The sequence below is a fragment of the Nycticebus coucang genome, chromosome 14 (genome assembly GCF_027406575.1).
Source record: "Nycticebus coucang isolate mNycCou1 chromosome 14, mNycCou1.pri, whole genome shotgun sequence".
Classification (NCBI taxonomy): Eukaryota; Metazoa; Chordata; class Mammalia; order Primates; family Lorisidae; genus Nycticebus; species Nycticebus coucang.
In genome coordinates this window covers 3,121,892-3,137,446 of record NC_069793.1, presented here as the reverse complement: position 1 = coordinate 3,137,446, position 15,555 = coordinate 3,121,892, and the positions used below count along the sequence as shown (strand labels likewise).

Below are 15,555 nucleotides of genomic sequence, written 5' to 3'. Positions count from 1 at the left end.
GGTGTGACAGGCGGACCGCCCTCAGGAAGTGTTACTCACCGGGAATGTGTGAGCCTGTGCCTCAGGACTGGATTCTCTTCCTGAGTCCCAGCAGAAGCTGAAGGAGCTACCAGCCATGGAAACCCCTGGGGAGCCAGGAGCAGGCCCTCACAGAGCCCCCAGCCTAGTCAACTTCTCGCCTGAGCACCTGGAAAGAGAAAAGTTAATGAAGTTAGAAGTGCAGTGGCAGCAGTGGTGAGGGACTGCGAGCAGAGGGTCTATCTTCAGGCAAAGGAATGGGCAGCCTGGGCAGAGGAATGGGCAGCCCGGGAGTGCCAGGGATAGGGTGGGGGTGGGCAAGGGTCCAAGTCCCTAGCCCACTGCTCAGGTCTGGCTGTCCACCCCCAGGTCAGCCCAGGGTCCGCTGTACGACGTGCCCAATGCCAGCGGGAGGCAAGCAGGCGGGCCCCAGCAGGCAGGGCGTGTGGTGAGCCTGCGGGAGCGGCTGTTGCTCACCCGTCCCGTGTGGCTGCAGCTTCAGGCCAATGCTGCGGCTGCACTGCACGTGCTGAGGGCTGAGCCCCCGGGGGTGAGTCTTGTCCCACCTCTAGGGACTGGCCAGCCAAGGGCAGATGGGAGCGGGTTGGAGAGAGGGGTTGGACACGGAGGTCCTGAGGCTTGTGACCCCCATCTACTTGCAGACGTTTCTGGTGCGGAAATCTAACACGCGCCAGTGCCAGGCCCTGTGTGTGCGGCTGCCCGAGGCCAGCAGCCCCTCCTTCGTCTCCAGCCACTACATCCTGGAGAGCCCTGGTGGTGAGAGGGGCTGGCCTGGTGGGAAGGGGCTGGAAGCAGGGGGGAGTCCCCAGAGAACTGCCTCACTTCCCGCCTCTCAAAGGCATCTCCTTGGAGGGCTCGGAGCTCGTGTTCCCGGACCTCGTCCAGCTCATCTGCGCTTACTGCCACACCCGGTGAGTCTGCCCACAGGCCCCTGGTGTCCACGGGGGCCTTTCTGCCTAGAGAGCCGTCCTCTCCGCCCCTGCGGCCCAAGCCTCCCTCATCCTGATGTTGCTCCCCTCTCTGGCCCCAGGGACATCCTTCTTCTCCCACTCCAGCTCCCCTGCGCCATCCAGCAGGCGGCCACCCACAAGGAGCTGGAGGCCATCTCCCATCTGGGCATTGGTAAGGGCTGTCCTGCCACCCGTTGCTCAGATGGACTGGACAAGCTGAAGCCAAGAGGGGAAGGGATGGCACATGACACCCAGCCTTAGCCTGTGCCTGTTCTTGGTTGGGCTTCCTCCCCTAGCCAGTCCCCAAGGCCCAGTTGGTTTCTCTTCCCCAGAGTTCTGGAGCTCCTCCCTGAACACCAAGGCTCGGCAGGGCCCATTCAAAGGCCCAATGCTGCCCCAGCTGAAGGCCCGGTCCCCTCAAGAACTGGACCAGGGTAATGGAGCGGCCCTGTGTTTCTTCAATCCCCTGTTCCCAGGGGACCTGGGCCCTACCAAGCGGGAGAAATTCAAGAGGAGCTTCAAAGTGCGTATATCCACAGAGACCTCTAGCCCCCTGTCTCCGCCTGCCATGCCACCTCCTCCAGTCCCGGTGCTGCCAGGGGCAGGCCCCAGCCAGACGGAAAGGCTGCCCCCTCGCCAGCTTCTGCGAAGGGAGAGCTCAATGGGGTACCGCGTGCCAGGGGGAAGCGGCCCTGGCCTCCCACCCCTGCCTTCCCTCCAGGAGGTGGACTGCGGCTCCCCCAGCAGCTCTGAGGAGGAAGCACCAGAGTCCTGGGGGAGCCCAGCAACCTCACCCCGCCTGGGCCGCCGGCGGCCTCTGCTTCGGTCCATGAGTGCAGCCTTCTGCTCCCTACTGGCGCCCGAACATCAGGTGGGCCGGGCAGCCATGGCACTGATGCGGGACCGCCACACAGCCGTGGGCCAGTTAGTGCAGGACCTACTGACCCAGGTGAGGGCTGGACCTGAGTCTCGGGAGTTGCAGAGCATCCGCCAGGCGCTGAGCCGGGCCCGGGCCATGCTGAGTGCGGAGCTGGGCCCAGAGAAGCTGCTGCCACCGGAGAGACTGGGTGAGGCCCCAGCCGTCCTGTGCTGGCTCTGCCCCTGCCTCCATCACTCCAGCAGGTCACCACCCTACTCTCCTCTCCCCTCCAACATGCCGTCCTGTCTCTGATTCTATTTCCACCTTATCTCACCACTGTTGGAGTGAATTCCATGACCTTCTGTTTTCCACACTGCTGCGCCTCTCCTCCCAGCTCTGCACCTTCTCCCTTCTCCCCTGGGCTCTGCACCCCCATCCCGCCCTGTGCCCCTGACCCCTGCCTGCTCCCTCCTCCACAGAACATGTTCTAGAGAAGTCGCTGCATCGCTCTGTACTCAAGCCTCTTCGGCCCATCCTCGCAGCACGCATCCGGCGCCGGCTTTCTGCAGATGGCTCCCTGGGCCGCCTGGCTGAGGGCCTCAGACTGGCCCGGGCCCAGGGCCCTGGGGCCTTCGGATCCCACCTGAGCCTGCCCTCCTCAGCAGACACAGAGCAGGTGCGCCAGAAGCTGCTGCAGCTGCTCTGCACCTACTCACCCAGCGCCCAGGTCAAGCGGCTCCTGCAGGCCTGCAAGCTGCTCTACACCACTCTGAGGGCCCAGGAGGGTATGTCCCCTCCATGCCTCCACCTGCCTGCCCCTCTGAGTCAGAGGCAGGCCCTGGGCTCCCAGGGCCTGGAACAGCACAGCAGGAGAACATGAGCCCACCTTCCCACCTTGCAGAAGGCACCCTCTCCACAGCCACTCCACCAGCTTGCTGCACATATTGCTAGGGCCTGGCAGGCAGAGTGGAGGGGTCACCATCTAAGACAAGGATTATCCCCTGACCCTGGGCCTCCAGAGGAGCCTGCAGTTTCTCTCTCACCATGTCCCCACAGGGGAGGGCGCAGGTGCTGACGAGTTCCTACCACTGCTAAGCCTCGTCTTGGCCCAGTGTGACCTCCCTGAGCTGCTGCTGGAGGCCGAATATATGTCAGAGCTGCTGGAGCCCACCCTCCTCACCGGAGAGGGTGAGAGACCCCCCTGGGGGGTAGTGGCTGCTGCATTGGCCCTGAGAAGCCCAGAAGGGGAGAAAGAGCCAATCCCCCACACTCAGCCTGACCTGCCTTCTTCTCCCTGTGTCCTAGGCGGCTACTACGTGACCAGCCTCTCAGCCAGCCTGGCCCTGCTGAGCAACCTGGACCAGGCCCCCACCCTCCCGCTGAGCCCCTCTCAGGAACTACAGCGCTCCCTCAGCCTCTGGGAGCAACGCTGCCTGCCTGCCACCCACAGCTTCCAGGTAACAGGCCCTCCACTGCACCTACCCAAACCAGCCAAGCCCAGAGGGCCCTTGGAACCAGCACGGCCCCCTCCTTTTCCTAGTGAGGCCTGGCAAGGGGATAGGGCTACTCCTGAGTCACTCTGCAAGAGAAGAAGCACCTTATCCTAATGTCACAGCCAGCCCTTTTGTGCTGGGTGCTCTTGGAGAAGCATCCCTGAATCACCACAGAAACTCTGAAGGCGGGGCCATAACTATCGAGGAGGAAACACAACATGGAGAAGGGAAGGGGGCCTCCAGCCCCCAGCCAGGGCTCTGCCTCCCCTGGTTTCAGCCACACACCACTCACCCTCTCATCCCGCTCTGCCCAGTTATCCTCAGAGCCAGACACCATCGCTGCCCTGCACCTTTCTACGTAGTCTCAGCCTTAGCTAAGAGTCCATGCTCTGGGCGGCGCCTGTGGCTCAGTGAGTAGGGCGCCAGCCCCATATGCCGAGGGTGGCGGGTTCAAACCCAGCCCCGGCCAAACTGCAACAAAAAAATAGCCGGGCGTTGTGGCGGGCTCCTGTAGTCCCAGCTGCTCGGGAGGCTGAGGCAAGAGAATCGTGTAAGCCCAAGGGTTAAGAGGTTGCTGTGAGCCGTGTGACGCCACGGCACTCTACCCGAGGGTGGTACAGTGAGACTCTGTCTCTACAAAAAAAAAAAAAAAAAAGAGTCCATGCTCTGCAGCCAGCTCCTGGGTTCCAGTCCTGGCACCACCACTTGTTGGCTGCGGGAGCTTGGGCAAGTTACTCAAACTCTTTGTGCCTCTCTTCTCTCATTTGCAAGATGGGACATTAGTACCTACCTCCTAGGGCTGGTGCAAGGACTGTGTGAGCTAAGGCAGGCTGAGTGCTTAACCTGCAGTGCCCACAGGCCCACCCTTGGAGCTCACAAAGCTTTTGCCAGCTGAATCTGCCACTGGATTTACCCTACCCTTGTCCCTGCATGGTATGCCAGGCAAGGCTGAGTATTTGTTTTCGCTTCTTCTCCTGCATAGCACCTCCTCCGAGTAGCCTATCAGGACCCCAGCAGTGGCTGCACCTCCAAAACCCTGGCTGTGCCCCCAGGGGCCTCCATCACCACCCTGAACCAGCTCTGTGCCACCAAGTTCCGAGTGACCCAGCCCGACACTTTTGGCCTCTTCCTGTACAAGGAGCAGGGCTACCACCACCTGCCTCCTGGAGCCCTGGCTCACCGACTGCCCACTACCGGCTACCTCGTCTACCGCCGGGCAGAGTGGCCTGAGACCCAGGGGACTGCGCCAGAGGAAGGCAGTGGGCAGCCAGAAGCAGAGAAAGGGGGCCAGGGAGATGGGGGCATTGGGATGAAAGCCAGGCCCAGGAACAGGATGGGAGAGCCTAAGAAAACTGCTGAAGACAACGAGGGCCAGGCTGGAGGAAGCCCTGCTCAGCCTGGGGAGTCAGGGACTGAGGGAAGCCAGACAGCTGAGGAGTAGCTAGAAGTGGCCAGAGGGTCCTTTAGGGCAGAAGACTCTGAGCCTGCTGGAAAGGCCTTTCAGAGCCATCATCCTAGCCACTGCCTCCTTGGTTACCCCCACCCAGGCCCTCGCCTGTATCTGCCCTCCACAGTTCTCCAGTACTCCTCTGTACAAGCCTACCTGCTGGGAGCACAATGGCCATCTCGGAGGGGTTGGAGTAACTGATGAGGAGGGTCGACCCCTGGATTCTGTGCCTGAGACCCCTTGCCTCTTTCTTCTACTCCAGCTGGAGGCTAGCCAGCCACAATAGTGGGTGTGCCAACTAAGGACAAATCCAGCTGATGCCAGCCTCCGGTTGTCCCAGTTCATTTTGTACCTTCCCCCCTGGGCACAGCCCAGGTGGGGGCTTTCAGGCCTTGAAAGGCTCCAACCACTTCTGGGTGTCAGAAGGATCCAGGGAGGCAGCAGAATGGACCCTGCCTTGGGCCTTTGGGAGGACCCTCCTCTTCAACTCTCAGAATTGTCACCTGTCCAGTGGGGATAAAATAGCTGCCTTGCCCCTCTCCTAAGTGGTCCAGGAGTCAAAATGGATGATTTTGCTACAAAACAGAGTCCAGACTAGGGGGAAAGGGAGGGAAGGAGTTCTTTTCCAAGGGTCTGTTCCCTGCAGAGCAGGGCTGTCCCTTTCTGGGGCTATGCTGGTCTGTCCAGGGAAGGTTACTCCCCTGGAGATCAGGTCCCAGTGAGAAAGCACCCAAGTTCTAGTCTGTTCCCAAGATCAAAAGTCTTCCCAGGCACTCCAGCATCTCAGGGAAGTTGGGCAGGGGCAATAACGCTCACAAGCAGGCAGATTAAGCTTCCAACATGAAGAGTGGGGCTCAGAAGCCATTTTCTCTGCACTAAACTCTTGGCCCTGTGTGTGGGAACAGGGCAGGGCTTGTTAGCCCCACTGAGGTTCAAGGATTTGACTCCTGAGACATCACTCAAACCAGAGTGTTAGGTTCCAACTCCCCTCTCTAAACTAAACCCCAACAAATTAACCCTCAAAGCCAGGGCAGCCTCAAAGGAGTGCAGAGTAAGTAGCAGATGTGAGCAAAAAAAACTGGCACCCCTCAACCACAAGGGGGCATGTTCAGCCCAAGAAGCTGCTGGGAGGGTGACTGCTGAGGGGTGAGGACAGTTCAGAGACACAGCAGAGGTGATCACTGGCCTTACACTCCAACAGCCATTAGGTAACCTGGGGACAGCACTGGGGCAGAGCTTGCTGGCCATCAGGTCCCTTGTAATTAGGGGTTTGAGTGAGGCCAGCCTCTAGGGACCACTGCCCAGGAAGGAGTCATCCCTGATGGAGGACCCAGCCAGTTTTAGAAACTGTCCCATTGGGTGCTGATCATGAAGGGACAGCAACCCTCATGTCAGACACGACAGCTGGGGGGGGGAGTGGAAATTGTGGACACTGGTGCCCATGTGTGGCAGCTCTGCCTCCTCACTTCCACGTCCTTCCCCAAAGCCCCTCGCTGGCAGGAGGTTACTTTGCTTCTGTCTGTTATCCCTCCCTCCCTCCTTCTCCACCCCCATTGCTTTGTACGGTACAGTGCTGTGCACCCTGCACCCTATGGCACTCAATAAACTTCCACACCTACTGGAGCTTGGTAACTGGGGATGAGGGGCAATGAGGTGGGAGCCTGGGGAGGGAGGGAAGGGCTGGGGTCTGGGAACCAAACATGGAGTGGATCAAGTTCAGTCCCACAGGAAGGCAGGGGTTGCCAGAGGACCCCAAGGGCCTCACGTGGGGCTGGTCTCACAGGACCAGGCTCGGGGCCCTTCCCACCCTTGCCCTGCTCAGTCTTAACTCCTGAACTCTGAGAATTGAGCATGTCCCCACTGGTGTCTCACTGGAGCCCTGCCCAGGCCTGCCTCCTGCCTGGGTCATTTAGTTAATCTCAAGAGTCTGACTGGCCAGGGGGCAAGGCCAAACTGGCAGGAACCAGGTCATTACATAGGGCAGGGCAGTCTCACTAGCCCCACTTTACAGATGGGGAAACTTGCTCAGGGAAAGTGGCTTGTTACAGGGCAAAGGGCTTGGACATCCTCCCAAACAGGACTTGCTTGTGGGTCTCCTCAGCAGCAATCTGCGAGTGTCCTTTATGGACCAAGCACCCACAACCCCAATGGACGGAAGCAGCTGAGTGTCCGTCCTCTCCGAGATCTGGGCAACAGCAGACATCCCACTGGGGCTCTGGATTCTATGCCTCCCTCCCCCACCTGCCACGACCATTGTCCTCCTGGAAGAGGAAGCCAAGGCTCCAAGAGCTGCCGCCCTGACCCAGCACCTCCTGCTGCCGTCAGGACCAGACCCTGACCTGTTGAGCAACAGTCAAATCATTTCCTTGCTGGTGAAGGTCTCACTAAGAGGTCCTAAGACACTTTAGTTTTTCCTGAGTTTATTTATTGTCCGTCTCTCTCACCAGAATGCCAAAGCCAACTAGGCCTTGTTCCCAACTAAATCTCAAGGGCCTAGAACAATGCCTGGGCAGGAACTGGCACTTAGGGAATATTAATAGACCTGTAAGGATTGATTGCAAAGACGTGGCTCGTTCCCCACGTTCCCGGGGGCGGCGCAGCGTGCTCTCCATCGCTACCTCCAGGGGGCGAGCACGCCCCACTCTCAGGCGCGCACCGGCCTCTGAGGCTCAGGGCACCCCAGGAACTGCGGGCCTGGTGATAAGACAAGAGGAGCCTCGCAGCGGGGCCTTGAAACGTCCTGACAACAAGGATCCCGCGAATGGGGTGTGGGAGAGGCTGCTGAGCAGCGGGGTGGCCTGAGTGGGGTGGGTGGAAGGTGGTCATTGAGACACACACCACCATCCTGGCCACATTCCACACAGGGTTTAAGAGCCTGCCTTGGCCTTGAGACCCATGCTCATGCCCACAGCGCAACACGCAATAACACTCTGACCCACATTCCCACACACAGAATGTGACACCCAGCCACCAGCATGCACAACACCACCCGGGCACCCCCATGGAACCCTGGCATCTTTCTGTTCATGCTCTACTGGACAGGACACAAGGACACATAGGTGCCCCTCCTCCAATTCCCTGACATAGACCAAACACCCACTCAGACATCCCTAGATCTGCAAACCCAGAAATACTTCAACACCCTCACTCTCAGGTTCAGAGTGTGACTCCCTGACAAGCACATGGTGACAGGCGGATATGACACACCCGGGGACAAGCTGGCACAGAGACATGTGTCACAGAGACCCCATGACACACTTAGACCTCCCCATGCAGAACTGTCGCTCACACCCCCGAACCCTCCACTCAGACACAGCACACAGTGTCCTCTTCCTGCCTGGCAAGCACTACAGGTATGAAAACACACAAGTGTCCATTGCACACACCCAGAGGCACAGACATACCTTTTATACTTTGAGCAAAAAGAAGTGGTTTCAGCTCGGCTCCTGACTGATCCCATTCCCAGCCCTGGCCTGCTCCTACCACTGCGCACCCACCCCAGCCCATGGTGGCCCCTGGTGGGTATGAGTTGCTGAGAAGACCCCTGTGAGGGGCGTGGCAATCTGACTGGCCAGGCCAGAGGCAGAGGCGGGCAGGGCTGGGCGGGGCTGCCTGAGCTCATCAGATTCCAGCCTGAGTGATTCACGAGGAGCGCCTGGGGAGGACTTAGGAGGGAGCTCTGGCCCAGGAGCTGGAGCTTGGGGGCCTGGGTGGGTATTGGACCAGGATCCTGGGTCTGGGTCAAGAACAAGCTCCAATCTGGGGGTAGGGGGCTTCCTGAAGGGGTGGTGGTGGGGTGAGGCTCCCCGGAGGGGCCTAGGATGCAGAGCTGAGCCGCAAGATGAGACAATCAGCCCTTCCTGCCCACCCCACCCAGGGCCTCGGCCCCTGACCCCACTCTTTCCTGGTCCCAGCTGCTGGGTGTCTTTAGCAGGGGTTAGGCCAAGTGTGGGGGCAGGGGTGGGGTGACCCTCATGGCTCATCTTGGGCCCTCAAGCAGGGAGTCCAAGTGGGCTCCAAAGGCCTCAAATGGCTGGTCTTGCCTGCCCCATTGGAGCCGACAGGGTTACAGACCCGCACTGCCCTGCCAGGGGAGGCCTCTGCCAGAGCCCAGAACACACAGCTGTCCCAGCGCCAGGGATGTTTTCCTGCTGAGATCGAGGCCTCTGCTCCTGGCACCCCCAGACCCCTCTGCCTCCCAAGCCAGGCTGATGCTCAGAGGAGGTAGAGGCTGAAGACACCCGGACTCAGCTGCAGGGTAACAGGAAGAAAGGATGGGGGGGGGGGCAGGCAGGGGCACAGGAAGTGCTTTTCTTGGAACTCTGCACCAAAATAGCCCATTTGGTCCCTGCTCAGGTCTCAGTGTCCCACGGGGGAAGTGTATGTCACCAAGGAGACCCTCAGCAGAGAGGGGCCTGCACTAGGGGCCTGCACTGACCTTAGTCTAGCTTTTTCTCATCAACCCCTCCTACCCTCTCCACCCCCACCACAGCCTCTGCTCCACTTTGAAGTCCTAACATAAATATCATGTCTGCTTGGGTTCCCCTTCCCAGCCTGGTCATAGCCCCCGGACCTGGCTCCCGCCCCAGCCAGCCCTGGGGGACACAGTGCCAGGAGAGAGGAGGTTGGCCTGGACCACCCAGGGAAGGTGGCAAGCCAGACAGAAACAGGGTGACTCTGGAGATGGAGAGGAAGTGGGCAGAGAACAGAGAGACAGACCCCAGAAACCAGTAAGGGAACAATCCTGGCAGCAGGAGAGGAGACAGAGAGGGAAGAGAAAGGAAGAGGGAGAAAGAGAGCTGGCAGCAAGGGAGAGGGATGGAGTGACACAGAGAGGAGGTAGGAGGGGAGGCACGAGACAGGAAAAGGTGGCTCCAGAGGTGGGCTCAGGGAGGCTGAGATGCGGCAGCAAGGAATAGGATGTGACAAGTGTGATGCCTGCCTAGAAGGGGAGGGGGTCCCCAGGACATGGGACTTTCAGTGTAGACACCAAGGAAGTGGTCAGTAAACCGGGACAGGGACCACAGAGTCCCCTTGCACAGATGAGGAAACTGTCCCTGAGAAGGGCTATTTGTACACTGAATTGGGAACTTGGGCCCTTCTAATTCTGACATGCTCTAGGATTCCCTTTCTATTGGCCAGATGTGGCCAGATGTTCAGGTCATGTGTCTGCTAAGAAAGGGAACTGGGGCCAAACTGGCCATCAGATTGGGCTATTGGGGGCAGCCATATGCTTCTCTCTCACAGCTGTGGGCACAGGTGTGGACAGGGGACACACATCACCAGCTGTGCACACGCACCTGCACGTATATGCAAGCACATGGTTGTGCACCCACGAACACAGACAAAGTCTCTCTCTTCACAGCAAAGACACCACTCCATCTTCAGCCCCCTCCACTTGTCAAGATATCAGGGGCTCGGCCTGGTCTGCCTAACACCCCTTCTTCCTGGGACCCCTTCCCCAAGCCACTCTCTCCCACGTGTCTAGAACCCCAGAACTGCTGCCTCTTTTCCTGTAGTACTGACCCACCCAGAAGCACACAGGGTGGGGCACCAACACATGGGGAGGGGGAGGAGGCTGCCATCGCTCCCTCCCCTCCCCTACTACTGCTGGGGTGGGACCTCTCCCACCTCCCCTCCTCCGGCTCCCACCCAAGACCAGGGGCCTACCGCCTACCCATTAGCCCTTCCTCCTGACAGCCCAAAGCTGGGGTGGTTTGGGAAGAATTTAAACATAGAAGGAGGTGGGGGGATGGGGACAGAAGAAAAGGGAGGAAAGGAGGTGATTTGTACACAAAGCAATGTGCTGGCTCAGCAGCGGCCTGGCATGCCAAGGCTCTCCAGGATGCCTGCCCAGGGGGCGCCCCAATCACCCTAGACCCCCCTACCCTGGCTGCTCCACCAGTCCTTCTCTGGGCCAGCCCTCTGCAGACCACCCTCACCCCCCACAAGCCCACACACTACATCCAAAACCCTCATCTGCCTTCTGCTTGTCCTAGTAGCTGCAAGACAAGTCTCCTTAGGGGGAGATTCTGTTTCCATGACCCTCTTGAGGAGAGCTCTCCCCAAATGGGCCACAATCAGTTCAGGGAAGCTTCCCAGCTTCCTGACCCCCCCCCCCCATGTGAGCTTAGCCCCGGTCTTGGGAGGTACACTGTCCCCACCACCAGCCTGGGAGACACATTGGACTCAGGACCCAGCAGAGAACACAGGCCATGTGGTACCAGGGGAATCATCACACTAGACCTCTGCCAGTGGGGGCCTGAGTTGTCCTGGCCTCCTGGACTGAGCTCAAGCCATGGAGTTCCCTTCTCAGACATTCTTCATGGCAGTTGCTAGCTATGGCTCGGGGCCTCACATTGAATCCTGTGTGCTTGTGTCCAACACTGCATCTCAGCATCTTGTTATCCGTACAACCACCCACTTACTCTTCTATCCATTCATGTACTTACTCATTTTCATACCCTTCTTTCTTTCCACCTGTCTATCCATCCACTCATCCTCCTACCTAATCATCCTTCCACCTATCCTTGCATCCATGATCCATACACCATTTATCCATCCATCCACACATTCATCCAACCACACAGCCACCCACCTACACATCCATCCACCATCCACACATCTATCCACACATCCATATATCCACTCAACCATCCTCTAAGCATTTATCACATCAATTAGCATCTTCTCTGAGCTAGGCTCAGAGTAGCAGGAAGTGTAAGACCTCAACCAAGCCCCTCTCCAGCTCCTCACATCCAGATTCCTGATGCTGTGCCCAATGCATTCCCCATTCCAACTAGGTCAGAAAGTTCTTAGGCAGCCTCAACCCTATCTCACCTAACCTGGAGAGGGCTGATGAGTGCTGGTGCGTGTACCGTCCCAAGCTGGGCACCCAGGTGCATCTCCAAGTTACATTTTCTATCCACCAAACCCTTAGCCTTGCTGGAGCCAGGGATGCCCTCTTTCCCTCTCCACCCTTCGCCTCCAGGCCAGGCTTCCCTCCACTGGCAAGTAGGCCCAGCCAGCACATCTGGAATTTAGCCTCTGACCCTCCTCCTCCTGCTTCACTTGCCTGTCCCCTAACCCCTCACCCCCACTGAGGTTGAGGTCTTGACCTCTGATCTGACCAACTCACTTGCCAGACAGCCTGTAGGCGTCCCCTCAGACGCCCCCACACTGGCCATTGCCCGAATCATGACTGGGCTCACCACACCCTTGGAGCAGACTCAGGACCGCCCCTAAGGAGCCTCAAGAGGCTGCCTCCCCCAGCCCGGCCCGCCCTGCTGCCCCGTGCTCCAGCCAGCTCCCTCCCCTTTCCCAGCCTATTGCAACAGTCTCCTTACTAGTCCCAGACCTCCAGTCCCCTCCACCCACCACACACCAGCCACAGAGATTTCTCTTCTTGCCTTTCTTCCCCCACGGCCTCCACAATGGAGGCCCAGCCTTCTGGGGCTGCTTTGGCACCTGCCAAGCCAGACCTCTATTCCCCTTCTGACATGTTCTCTCCTTTCCTTCTCATTGTCCACCTCAATGTCCATCACTCCAGGCCCAGAGGAGTCCTTTGTATTCTCCAAATACATCTTGAGCTCTCCCCCCTCAGTAGTTTTGTCTAGGCCGTGCCTTCTTTCTGGTATGCTTTCCTCCAATCTTTGCCTTTTGATATCACACCTAAATACCAGCCTCTACTCCAACTATGCCTCAGGGTGCTATGGCAAGGGGCTGGACACGGTGGCTCATGCCTGTAATCCCAGCACTTTGGGAGGCTGAGGTGGGCAGATTGCCTGAGCTCATGAGTTCAAGACCAGCCTGAGCTAGAGTGAGACCCCATCTCTAAAAAAAATTAGCTGGGCATTCTGGCAGGTGCCTGTAATCTCAGCTACTCAGGAGGCTGAGACAAGAGAATTGCTTGAGCCCAAGACACCATGGCACTCTACTAAGGGCCTCAAAGTGAGACTCTGTCTCAAGAAAAAAAGAAAACAGAAAGCTTGGGGTTATCTTTTGAAAAAAAAAAAAAAAGAGACAAAACAAAAAAAGAATTGGGATAAGAATCAGGAGATCCCACTCTGCCACGGATACTCTGCCACTCCCCATGCCTCAGTGTCCCCATGTGTAAAAAGGCTTGCCTAGGGCAGCGCTTGTGGCTCAGTGAGTAAGGCGCCAGTCCCATATGCCGGAGGTGGCAGGTTCAAAAATCACAAAAAAAAAAAAAAAAAAAAGGCTTGCCTATTGCCAGGCATCTTCCAGTTCTGGGATGGCATCTGCCTGAGCAGATTCTTCACTTATCTGAGCCCCATTCATTCTACAAACCTTTATTGAGCAGCCTTTATGGGCTGGGAGCTCTCTAGGCTCTGGGGGTGCAGGTGTGTAGGAAACAATACCATAGACCTGCCCTCATGGAGCTCATAGTCTCCAAGAGCAGAAGTTCCTCTCTGGGGGCCAGCTTGCCCTTGGGGAACATGACATGCTAGTGGCCTCTAAGTAGGAGCCCAGGATGCTGCTAAACATCTCACAGGACACACGACACAGTCTCTACAACACAGTTATCCAGTGCTGCATATCAACAAAGGCAAGACTGAGAAAACAAGGCTGAGGAAGTCAGAGCATAAGCAAATCTACAAGTTAGTATGTAACACATCAGAAAGTGACACATGGAGCCAGATCTGGGGACAGAGGGGATAGCAGGCAGTCAGGGACTCTGATATTCCAGCTGAGACGTGAAGAAAGGAAAGAAGCAGAGCACGGTTAGTGCAGAAACAGCATTCCAGGCAGGGGAACCACTAAGGTGGAGGCCCTGAGACAGAGCAGCAGAGGCCCTAGGGATGGGACAGAGGGAGGGGAAGAGGGCAGGTGAGCAGTTTGGAGGAAGAGCAGATAAGACCTGGAGTCCTGGTGGCCAGTACTTTGGCCTCTCCTTCGAATGACACAGGGACCTCAGAGTGACGGATCTGATTTAGAAAAGGATCCCTCTGGCAGGTTGGAGAGGGCCAGGGAGGACACAGGGCAGAGGCTTTTGGAGAAATCTAGAAGGGAGAAGATAGTGGCCTGGGCAGGGGTGGGTAGCAAAGAGGGTGGTGGGAAGTGGTCAGATTCTGGATCTGTTTTGAAAATGAAGCCAGCAGGATTTGCTAGGAGATTGGATGTGGGGTGTGGGAGAAACAGTGGACTCAAGGATGATCTCAAGGTTTTGGGCTTGAGCCAATGGAAGGATGAACTGCCCCATATTGGCTTTTCTTTCCAGAGAAGGGAAATAATTCTGGGCTTCCCAGGCACAGACCTTGTAAGAAGGAACTTCTAGACATATAGCAAGTGCTTCGCAGACACTGGTTCTCAGTGGGACTGGCTGGGTCTGCAGGGCCAGACCAGGCACAGCCAGGTGCTTAGCAAAACCTGCCCTGGTCTCCACCCCCCACCCCAGATTTGCTCAGAAGACAAGGAACATGTGCTTTGATCTGGCAGCTGACAAAGCATATTTGTAAACATTGAGAGCTGATACAACAGCCCTGCTGTTGGGAAAAGGCCCCACTCATTACCCCATATTGTAGATAAGAAAAATGGAGCCTCTGTGAGGGTCAGTCATGTCCCTGCAGTCACAGAGTGGATCAGTGGCAGAGTGGGCAGCTGGAGCAGGGTAGTGCACTGAGGGGCAGAACCTCTCTGCCATCTTCCACCCCAGCCTCCAACTCCTGCTCAGAGTGCAGTGGGTGTGCACAGAGTAATTCACTCACAGCTCCCCAGGGGCTATCCTGGGTGCTGGGCTCAGTGCAAGGGCCTCCAGAGGCTTACACAGCAGGCTCTGGGGGCAGGGAGGGCTCAACACTCTTAAGACCTACGTCACATACGTATATGTGTCATTGTGTGCCTCACGCCCATACATAGCCTTGCACCCGTTCCCTCACAGTCAGCCCCACTCACCCTGAGCGCAGCCCAGCCCCCGCATGGCCCCTAACCCAGAACCCTGGCCTCCAGCAGCAGGGGCTGGGGAGGCATTTCCTGTTTGGGGGCTGCTTCCTCCCCTTCTAAGCCCAGGTTCCCAGGGCCCCAGGCTGAGCAGGGGTGAAGGGAGGGCAGCCCCCCAGCCCCATCACTCTCCACTTCCCCCCCATGCTGGCCCAGGTGCAGCCAGAAAGCTGGGGGGGGAGTTTGAAGCAGGAGCTTAGTAAGAAATGAGAAGGTGATCAAGGTGATTTCCATCAGGCCCTGCACACGAGCATGAGGGACATTACACCATTTTTGTATGTGCACCCAGGGAGTTTAGCATGTCAGAACATGTGCACACGTGGAGCTGATCTACAGTGAGGTGAAGGGACAGATAGGGCGCCCCAGAGTGTGTTCCTGCACAGAGCTGAGGACAGGTCTGTACACACATGTATGATGTGGAGGGAGTGGGCCGCAGTGTGTCTGCTCACGGATGGCAAGCAGTTGGGTGAGGCTGTTCGAGGGTGTGAGAGGTTGATGTGTCCAGATTTGGGAAGCGACCCCACCCCACACCCCCAGTCCCAGACTGCCGTAAGGGATAGCGTTTCCCTGTCCCGACTCCCAGCCCAGTGGGGCCTGGGGCTGCCATTAACTGTGCCTCCTCCCCTCCTCCGCCCCCAGCAGCCCCCACCCCACTACTTCCTGCTCGGTGGCCCCGGGGGAGCAGGAGCAGGGAGCTGGCAGCCGCCCCAGCCCACTCCTTAGAAGGCCGAAGCCCGCCCAAGACCCGCCCCCAGCACGCCCAGCAGGGGCCGCGGTCCCTCCCCCTGTCAAGAGGGGCTGCGGGCT

General features: G+C 58.1%; 1 protein-coding gene across 2 annotated transcripts; it reads left to right on the top strand.

Annotated features, from left to right (window-relative positions):
• The first annotated feature begins 105 nt into the window (after positions 1-105).
• RIN1 (Ras and Rab interactor 1) lies at positions 106-6,390 on the top strand. 2 transcript variants are annotated; one of them, XM_053561603.1, is made up of 11 exons: positions 106-234; positions 388-568; positions 681-795; positions 878-950; positions 1,070-1,161; positions 1,322-1,512; positions 1,711-2,056; positions 2,328-2,633; positions 2,905-3,036; positions 3,154-3,305; positions 4,324-6,390. In XM_053561603.1, exons 1-11 carry the CDS (start codon positions 116-118, stop codon positions 4,780-4,782), a joined length of 2,166 nt encoding a protein of 721 aa, XP_053417578.1. In that variant the 5' UTR covers positions 106-115; the 3' UTR covers positions 4,783-6,390. The 2 variants fall into 2 exon arrangements, with proteins under 2 accessions (XP_053417578.1, XP_053417577.1); XM_053561602.1 differs by having other exon boundaries at positions 1,322-2,056.
• Positions 6,391-15,555: the final 9,165 nt, after the last annotated feature.